The sequence below is a fragment of the Centroberyx affinis genome, unplaced genomic scaffold, assembly GCF_046629955.1.
Source record: "Centroberyx affinis isolate AG114_WGS23_722 - 3 ecotype Tasmania unplaced genomic scaffold, CSIRO-AGI_Caff_v1 ptg001049l_1, whole genome shotgun sequence".
Lineage (NCBI taxonomy): Eukaryota > Metazoa > Chordata > Actinopteri > Beryciformes > Berycidae > Centroberyx > Centroberyx affinis.
Genome location: NW_027279603.1, coordinates 226,824 through 236,065, shown reverse-complemented (window position 1 = coordinate 236,065; position 9,242 = coordinate 226,824). Strand labels below are relative to the sequence as shown.

The 9,242-nt window shown below is 38.9% G+C and overlaps 3 protein-coding genes across 3 annotated transcripts in view; 1 reads left to right on the top strand and 2 right to left on the bottom strand.

Moving 5' to 3' along the window:
* Positions 1–988: 988 nt before the first annotated feature.
* On the bottom strand, positions 989–5,007 carry cntd1 (cyclin N-terminal domain containing 1). Its single transcript, XM_071522978.1, has 7 exons — positions 4,839–5,007; positions 2,464–2,539; positions 2,203–2,374; positions 1,942–2,104; positions 1,681–1,825; positions 1,353–1,449; positions 989–1,102 (listed from the first exon to the last, which is right to left on the bottom strand). Exons 1-7 carry the CDS (start codon positions 5,005–5,007, stop codon positions 989–991), a joined length of 936 nt encoding a protein of 311 aa, XP_071379079.1.
* A 393-nt stretch (positions 5,008–5,400) lies between these two features.
* Positions 5,401–6,865, top strand: coa3a (cytochrome C oxidase assembly factor 3a). The gene is made up of 2 exons (XM_071522969.1): positions 5,401–5,648; positions 6,142–6,865. The coding sequence occupies exons 1-2, from the start codon at positions 5,453–5,455 to the stop codon at positions 6,243–6,245; spliced, it is 300 nt and encodes a 99-aa protein (XP_071379070.1). The 5' UTR covers positions 5,401–5,452; the 3' UTR covers positions 6,246–6,865.
* Positions 6,866–6,889: 24 nt separating this feature from the next.
* Positions 6,890–9,242, bottom strand: part of wnk4a (WNK lysine deficient protein kinase 4a) — a 37,130-nt gene continuing 34,777 nt past the window's right edge. The window contains exons 20-21 of the mRNA XM_071522968.1: positions 9,108–9,208; positions 6,890–8,964 (exon numbers count right to left, since the gene is read on the bottom strand). Coding sequence (XP_071379069.1) covers positions 8,962–8,964; positions 9,108–9,208 — 104 coding nt within the window. The 3' untranslated portion in view covers positions 6,890–8,961. The remainder of the gene's footprint in view (positions 8,965–9,107; positions 9,209–9,242) is intronic.

Here is a 9,242-nt window from a genome sequence, read left to right as displayed (position 1 = left end):
AAACAAAATTATGGTAGTTTAAAACGGTATTCGGTAACAAGTCCTTTTTTGGCAAAATAGTTACACTTTTACATACTATATTTTAGAAATATTTGCTTATAAACTGGAGAAAGTGATATTTTTATATGAAATGTATATATAGCATTTTGAAAATGTGCTCTTTATTTGGTACCAAGTGGGACTGTTCATTCTCTTCTTAGATTCGGTTCATTTTTTCCTTAGATTCTGAGACAGCCAATCGTTCCCCACACACTGAGGATGAGAGTCAGCAGAGCGGGACAGAGGAGCAACCCCACACCAGGGACATCTGACACTTAATCCTCAGACCTACTCCATGTTTTTTCATCTTGACTGACGTCAAACTCATCATTAATGCATTATGATTTATTCATTAAATGTTTATAGCAATGCACCACAATGCAGTGCATCTAATTAAACTGAGCCATCTCGAGAGTTGATGAACTCGGCAAAAGAAGTTAAAGGCGATGAAGACACTTGTATATCTATTTAAATGAAGTTATTGTTTATTGCAATATTTATTACATTTTTCAATTTTTCCCAGTTATTTGTTGCTAAGTTATTGCTGTGAGAGATTTAGAAAATATTCTATATTGATACAGGTCAACATGTCCAAGTGTATTTTTTAAAAATGTAAAAGAAATATTTGCTTTAGAGAATGCTATTTAAATGAAGCTAATTCTACAATTAACAATAACCTAAATATATGTCAATCACTTAAAAATACATGACAGTTATTTTAAGAACTAAACTACTCAGGGAACTATACTGGTTTATTTTGGAGCCATTTGATTACATGAGATATTTCAGTGCACATACGTTTCTCTTTCTTATGCCAATCATCTCAGTTAGTTGCATAGTGTATGTTCTGTGCGTGAGTAAATTGTATCTTGTCAACATCTACAAATGGAAAACAAACTTCACTGTAAAAGGAATGAAGACATTTTCAGTGGATGAATGCTGTCAAGGCTCAAGTTGATGTTACAGAAGAACTGGTCCTGGTAATATGCATCAACGTCACATGAGCGAAATCGCTGATGCTCGTCCGCGAGATTCCTGTGATGTGGCTCAGCTCTTCCACCACCTGTCATACATGAAAAGAAACAGAAAGCTGACATCAACACAAGCGAACAGGACGGCTTGCACGGCATAAAATGCGTTCATGACAGATTATCTATATACACTAAGTTTAGAGATAAGCTTGAATATAATGATATAGCATGTCTGCAACACTGAACTTCAAATGCTGTGAGAAAAAAAGGCTCATGAAGTCATGCTAATGTGAACGTAATGTAAACACAATGTGAAAAGTTAGAAAGTCATGAGTGTTTCACCTGTTCCCATTGGCTGATATTCAAGATGTATGTGGCCACAGCGATGACACCAACACCAAGAAGCATGCAGTCTTCAGTCACTGTTACAAACTTCTCTCTGGTTTTTATATTGAGTTAATGCAGGCTAATTATTTGACTCATCATGTTATGTGTAATAGTGAGTCCTTAATCCTATTTTAATGTGCGTCGCAGGAAGAAAAATAATTGCACAAGACAAAATCTGAAACCAATGCAACACAGTTCTCGATACCAGGGAATTTTTCTAGTCCACTCATGTGCCAAACATTAGCAAATGCAGCCTTTCAGAAAGATTAAAGGATAAAATTACCTCTGTTCCCTGGATGGGCTGAGGCACTGAGTGGTGGCCATTAACAAGGAGTCGTAGATGGCAGTCTTCTGCAGGCAAGTGAACTGGAGAACGTGGAGGCACAGATGATGCAGGCTTTCCACAGGGACAGATGACTCATTGTGTCCTAGAAAAGTCAAGTCACCCTTTTCAAAGTCAGTAAAGTTATTAAATGAATATGATTGGATTATCGTCACAGAACCCATTCCGATTTGCAATGAAAATGAGTATATGATGACTTACCAAGCACCTCCAGAAGTATTTCCACATATGTCAGAGGGTTGGGGACATTTAGTCTGAATTCAAGCTGTTTCAAGACCATCAGCTCTGACTCCAGGAGAGTCTGCTTGGAAACACTGTGGCCCATTGAGTGAAGAAAGTGCACAGCAGTATTGTTGTCGATAATCTTATAAAAAAAAAAAGGCAAAACATGATATAAAGATTAGCTTATTTTGGAGCGCAGGATGTTGAAAGTTAGTGGATTGTAGGTGTCTCAAAACTTACATTATTGTGCAAAGACAGTTTGCTGGCAAGTTGCACACAGGAGAAGACAACAAGGGGGAATTTCTCCCTCAGCTTTTCAAAAACAAGATCCTCATAATTTCCTGGTTGATTAGCAGCTGCACCTTGAGGTGTGGGTGTGGTGAACAAATCTTCAAGGTGCTTGATCATGAACCTGGGGGAGATAGTCGTTCACATAAAGGCTTACTAAACCAATCAAATAGAGTTTAACAATGGCAAGGCTATTGTGCTGCTCCTTCATACCTTTCAACTAATTCAGCGGCATGGTATCCAACCAGTGGATCAAGTCTCAACTCTTCAGTTATCAGGAAGATGTATTCTGAGGAAGACAGAAAGGTTACACAGGATCAGCAAGAGCAGAGCACAAAACAAGAAACTCCCTGTCGGTGTGGCAGTATGAGCTTAGATGTTACATCTGTATCTCTGGCTGAATTGTTAGAGACAAACAGTCCCACACCATAATCAAAGCATTTACAATAAATATTTGCTGAAAGGAAAATCTGTTTTGGTTAGATATGAATAGGAATTTTATACCATGCATACTGTAACATACCACAGTATATTGATCATGTTTGGGCAATCAAATGTAAATTGCTATAGGGAGAGATTTCATATTGGTCAATGGATTTGACATAAAATAACTTAGATATGAGCCTTAATGCTCCTGGTTATATACTGGCTTTTAGAGAGGCTTTAGGTGCAAATGTCATCAGTGGGGTGAGTTTTACATGAGCATGCAGAATCTCAAAGAGCACATAACAGATATTACTGGCTACTCGTACCCATTTATGAGCTTTATGAAGGGATGCTAATTCAACACATTTAGACCTCATAGGCAAAGAAAAGCTATAAATATTTTGCATCACATATTGGGGATACAAATCTTCCTTTAGGTGATCAGAAAAAAGAACACATAGGTCTAGGTGGTCCAACTAAGCGTTGAATATGAAGGGAAAATCATTCAATCGTATGGCGAATAGTATTTTTTTTAAATTTAGATTCTATTTTCATTGTACCAATTTCTGGCCGAAATAACAGCTGAGACCTGTGCAAGTACAACATGTAGCACTGAATCACAAACATGGTGGGATATTAACACCACCCACCAGCCAAACGCTGGCAAAATTTTATTGTGATGGGGCATTTTTTATGTTGACCAGTCAATTTGGCAGAAAACCAAGTATTATTTGGAGGTTTGTCTTTATTCAAGTCAAACTGTATGGTGAAACAGTGAGTGGCAGGTAATTTTAAGAATCAATCAGTCGCTGTGGTCAGTGGATGAAAAAGTTTCCTGTCCTGATCACAGATGCCCTAATATATGCTGTTCAGCCCAACATTGTATTTAATAAAGACACACAGCAACATATCTCAATTTAAGTGTTTGACAGTTATGGAGGCACCAGCCCACTAATGGAGAAGTGTGTTGAAGACACAGGCAGCACTACTAACAGAGGTATGCTCATGAATTTATTCAAATAACTTTTTGTCTAGCAGTTATGTGAACTAGAAGGAAGCATATGTTTGTAGATGAAAAGTAATTCACACTGCTTTCATCTGCTCCTTGTCTCTGGCAGGTTTTTGTCTGTTGTGGAGGCTCGTTTGCTTCTGTAGCCTTAGTTTCCATGTCTCCATCCCCTACAGCTAAGAGAGCTTCAGGAGTCTATACTGACTCTCGGCCTCCATATGTCAAGGCTCACAAGTCCAAGTGTACAAAGGAAACCGACTTCAACAACAGACTGAGGACAAGGCAAGGTGGAGTTCAGCAAGTCATCCAGAGACATTACAGGCTCCTCCCTGAAGATAAACTTAGAAGCAGTGTATTCATGACCGCAGTGCATCCCTGCAGAAAGAAATATGACAGCATGTCAACAAAATGAATGAATAGCTGTAAGCCAAGATAAGCTGTAAGCCCAGCTAGGATATCACATAGGTAATATGAGTGTAAATAAATAAGGGCCATACAAGAATATGCCGCTTCACATTGTGTTTTAAAAGTTTAAAGGACTGATCTAGCTCACAGTGAACTTTCACTGCATAATTACAGGGAGCTAATATAATTAAAAAACATTAGTTTGTGGTGGGAAGGCTTTTATTTTCTCAAAATACTTTTCATCAATGTGTTTATCTAAGGAAATTATTGCCATTTTAAAATGAACATTAAGAACATTATGAAATAAGTCTTACCTGGGTGCATCACTCTGCATTTGTGCCTTTGAGAGAGGTTGAAATTCTGAATTGTATCTCTTATGGGTTTTCTTTTTTGTATTAAGTTGGGAAAGCAATGTGTTGTTTCTTCAATTAATAAGTGACGCCAGATGAAAATTTTAAGTCTGTATGCATTTGTCCATCAAGCTCTACATTGTATAACCCCCAGGCCCAGCAAAACTTAGGTCTTTAACTTAATATGTAACTGTAATATATCCAAATAAATAAAATAGCATGCCCTAATTCAACAAAATAAGATGGCAGATAATTATGACAACATCCATATTTTATTGTTATCCCGTATCTGAGACGTTGGTTTATCTCACTCTGTTTTGTCTAGCTGGATCAATTAAAATGTTCTTGGCAAATGGGATCAGCTATCAACGGTCAAGCTAGCTTTCTAACATACTTACCAATCAGTTTTTTATCTTTGAAGTCTCCACTACATTTTGATAGACCGTTGAGTTTGTCTTTGTTTCTTTTGTTGAGATTAATAAGAAAGTCAGATAATAGCTCAAAGGAGGCTTCCCGAAACTTGAAACTTGTACTTTGTCTTGAAGAACGTAGAAATCTCTTCGCCATTTTCACCGACTAAAGTTAGCATTCATGGCATAGCAAAAAAGCTCAGATGTGTTAACGACAAAATCTTTGTCCGCTTTTGTCAGTAGTTGATATAAAATAAATTAGGAAACCAAAATGTTTCAATTGTGTCAAAATAGCTACGTTATATTTTCCTGAAGATGGCAGTATTGCAGCAGTTTCAACCCAACCTAAGTTTCAACCGATACTCGGTAGGAACCAAAGTCGCCATGGGGGGACTCATTACGACGTTGCACAATTTTGTTTCGCTCGCACACAACATCCTGTGGTTGGTTGCGCTTGCTGCGCTCGACACATCCTCGATCTAACAACGCAATGATAGACTATTCGACGCACAGCTTGCCGTTACCAATTTAGTAGATCGTTTATAACCCAGCCGCACGTACCTCTTAGAAATTGAAACAACCTTGCACGCCTGACAGCAGAAATGGCTGACAAGACGCCGCCGAAGCCCGATGCCCCGTTTGCAACAAGGATAGACCCAACGAAAGAGGGTCTTTCTAGGGAGCAGATGCACTATATGAGACAAGTGGAGCTTGCACAGTGGAAGAAGAAAACACAGAAACTGAGGACACGGAATGTTGTAACGGGACTCGCTATTGGAGCCATTGTAATGGGTATCTGTATCCTTGCCAAGCGCACTAACGTCAACACACACAAGGTGAACTATGTAACGTTAGCATAGCTTGCTAATGGTAGTCAGCCAAACAGGGGCTTGATAGCACAATGTAAAGTCTGACGTTACCTCTGTAGTTTGCGTATGTTTTTCTAGGCGGTGGTGTCAATAAGTCATTTGAAAGGTTAAAACCTGTCATCGGTAGAGAGTCCCATTCACTGCTAGGAAGTTGGTGATGTGAGGTGTCTAGATAAGTGGCGGGTGTAGCGATCAGGAAAAGAGGTTTAGCGTAAGTAAATAGAAACCTGACGATTCTTTATACACTAGGAACCATACCTGTTAATGAGCAACTACCCCATTTACACTGTTACATAGTTGAAGTTAGCAAGTTAGGTTGAACTCCACGGTCAGTATCTCCCTGCATGATGCCCTTCCTTCACTGCTTTTGATGCACTCCTCGCTTCGATATGTTTGTTTGCCTTGACTGTTTGCTCCCCTAGATGGCTACACATTTTACTCAGTCTCCCAGGAGCGAATCATGGACGAGCTGGATGAGCAGGCCAAGCTTGCAAGGATGCAGGGGCCAAAGACTGGTGCCAACTGAGATGGATGCGCCCTGCTGGACCGTGTGTCTCCCCCTGAAACCTCCTGCACTTGACACTGAGATGGGACTCATGTGGACACTACTTCATATTCCACGGCTGGCCACTGTGTCGCATGTTGAGGCAGCGCTGGACTTTGTCTTGTCTTGATTGTAAAGGGTAATTGTGTGGTTCTGTTTTTGACTTAGAGCTAAAGGTATCTTGATTCTGATTAAACTTGCCTGTCAATAGAGAGGACTGATCCACTGACCTCAACCTGTTTGCAATACATGCTTGGTGATGATTTTTCCAGCAGCCACCTAACCCAGAGGCCCTGTAGAATAATCACTATCATAACAATTCTCAGACAAGTGCACCCTGACCATCTGTTGTACAGATGATGTGAATATACTAAATCTCAATAATATTAAATCTACAGTGGCCTTGAACACCAGTGACGCTGCTCCAATGACACACAGATCAACCAATTTAAACTATTTAATGCAGATAAAGTGAAGATTTGTACAAAAAAAATGTATGTTTTCTTTTTTTTAACAGCATAATAAATGATATCCCAATGTAGGTTATGTGAAATGCATTTTTGCAAGAATTAGACACTGGGCGAGACAGTAAAGACAATAAAAAGCAGTGTAATTACAATTGCATTTATTAATTTTGTCAAAATATGATTTATGCAGCCTGATCTAGCCACCAAATCTTGAGAGTAAAAATATAAAATAAGACATTGCAAGGGAAAGGCACAGATTCAGCATGGCAGGACAGCAGCTTTGGAAAGCAATACAATTATATATTTACATTCAAAATTTTTAACTGCAATTAGTTTTCTTTAAATATATTATGTACTATGGAAATCTTCATCTGTTCATCTGCCAGAAAATTCAGTGTGTGTAGTGACTACTGTATAAGGCAATGGCTATGGGTTCACAGCTTGGACTGATTTCTGTATCCAGCAATAGACCGGTTAATTTAAACTTGTAGAAGGGTAGATCATTCATGTAAGTATAAATATACATTTGATCCAATAAGAAATAGGGTTATAAAACATAAAATTGAAGAATATTCTCTAGCTCCCTTATGAAAAAGAACAGAGGAAATGCTACCCATACAGGAGATATACCAGGTCTTCCTCAAGTGAACACATGAACACAGTTTTATCCACAAACATGATCTGTGTAAATGACTGAGGACTAAAGTAGAAGTTACTAAAGTGCAGAAGGTGCTTGATCTATGCAACAGGCAACACATATCTGATTTTGCTCGAGCAAGAATTACGGTCGCCAAAATATTTAGTTTACTCATAACCTGTAAACATCATCTATAAATGCATTCTAATATATACACATTTACAATCAACAGGAAAGCCAGTAGTCTAAAACCTAGGTGGATTTCTTCATGACTAATCAACACTATGAAAGCCTCTGTGACTTTTTTCTTTTTACCAGCTATAGTATTTGAAAATGGATTTGCGAAGCTCCCTAAGCTAAAAACTTCTCTTTTGCAGCACTTTACTAAATCTCTTCCCATTCAATATTTTGGGGAAAAAATAGTTTTGCAAAGAGATATTGTTTTTCTGCTGGAGGAAGCTACTTGTCAATTGAGTAGTAATCAAATGGTTATAACTGTTTTATAACTCATTTTTTTCTCTGTGAGCAAGCATTGCTAACATCTGTGTTGATGGCTACTCTCTCCTCATTGTACTATTGTGCTGCTATCCTACTGATTTACAGAAGCATTGGCCCTGGAAATCCTATTCACTATACTGAAAATGTCAGAACTACAGTCAAACCTCTCTAGTTTGAACCTAGAGAATGTAGGTCACTCTGTCAGGTGAAAATGACTAAAGAACATTATGTGCTAGGGCATAATGTTTAGATAAACCAGGTTTTATTAAACTGTACAACAATGCATCTAGACTGCTCTTGTCAGCCTCTGGAAGGCAGTAATGACAACTACACTAATAAGAGTATATTCACTGTGCAGTCAGCAGGTGCTGAGACATCATTAACACACTACAGCAAATAAGTTGTGAGATCATCTGAAATATTTTCATCTGTATATGACAACTGTCAGTAAAAGTGTTAGAGTCTCGTCGTTCACATGACTGTGCTCAGATAGATAGATGGCAGCGAGTCAGACAAGCAGGAAAAAAATTTCTATCATTATCATTCTGGATCAAAGTCATAGTATCTGGTGCTGTAGCCTGAAAGGCCATGGCTCCACGGTACTTTGTACCATCACTTGAATGCTTTACGCGGAAAAGCTCGCTCAGAGAAAACATTTGCAGTGAACTGTGTCGTGACATTTTGCAGAGTACTGTGGCATCCTGGACTGAGGTGGTTTCATTGTGAACCGTTGGGTCTGACAGACATTTCTTGGGAGTTTATTTACATAAGAACAAAAAGAACTGAATCAATTTTTAGTTGAATGCGACCCAGATTGGCAGGTATTCTATGCTTCACCTGCAATGAAATCACCAGATCTGAGTGAAAATCTGGTTGATCATCAGATGTTAATCCTGTGTAAATCCAGCCGTATGGATGACAGTGTATATATTTTGAGGTAAATGACCACTGGCAGAACCTTGGGACCACTGGCAGGGGGAAGCTGTTTGCTCTTTGGGGTGCCAGTGAAAGGGTTTCCTCCTACAGGATGGGTTTGACCACTGCAGTCACACTTGATGAGGTAGTCCAGATATACAGCTTGCTTGGCTGAAGTTTCTTACTGGTGAGGTGAAGGGATAAAGGGAAAAGAAAATAAAACAATGTGTTTTCTGTTGTGTTTAACAAGAACAATGATGGTAATATGAAGTTGTCTCATGGCATATTTGGATTTAGTTTATGCTCATGCATGAGAAGCACACTCACCATTCTACTAATGTCAGTGGCAAAGGTGACCCCTTTGCTAGGTTTATCCTGGGAGCTGCTGCTGCTGCTGCTGCCCCCAAGGGAGTTTCTCCTAATGATGCCTAGGAAAATAAACACAGTACATTAGTGAATCAA

What these genes read in the sequence shown, in the direction of transcription:
- cntd1 (XM_071522978.1), bottom strand. Translation starts at nt 5,007, where the DNA reads ATGGCGAAGAGATTTCTACGTTCTTCAAGACAAAGTACAAGTTTCAAG. An exon ending in GCCGCTGAATTAGTTGAAAG is followed by an intron (nt 2,375 to 2,463) that starts GTATGAAGGAGC and finishes TATCTCCCCCAG; the next exon opens with GTTCATGATCAAGCACCTTG. An exon ending in AGCCCATCCAGGGAACAGAG is followed by an intron (nt 1,450 to 1,680) that starts GTAATTTTATCC and finishes TATAAAAACCAG; the next exon opens with AGAGAAGTTTGTAACAGTGA.
- coa3a (XM_071522969.1), top strand. Translation starts at nt 5,453, where the DNA reads ATGGCTGACAAGACGCCGCCGAAGCCCGATGCCCCGTTTGCAACAAGG. An exon ending in AGCCATTGTAATGGGTATCT is followed by an intron (nt 5,649 to 6,141) that starts GTATCCTTGCCA and finishes TTGCTCCCCTAG; the next exon opens with ATGGCTACACATTTTACTCA.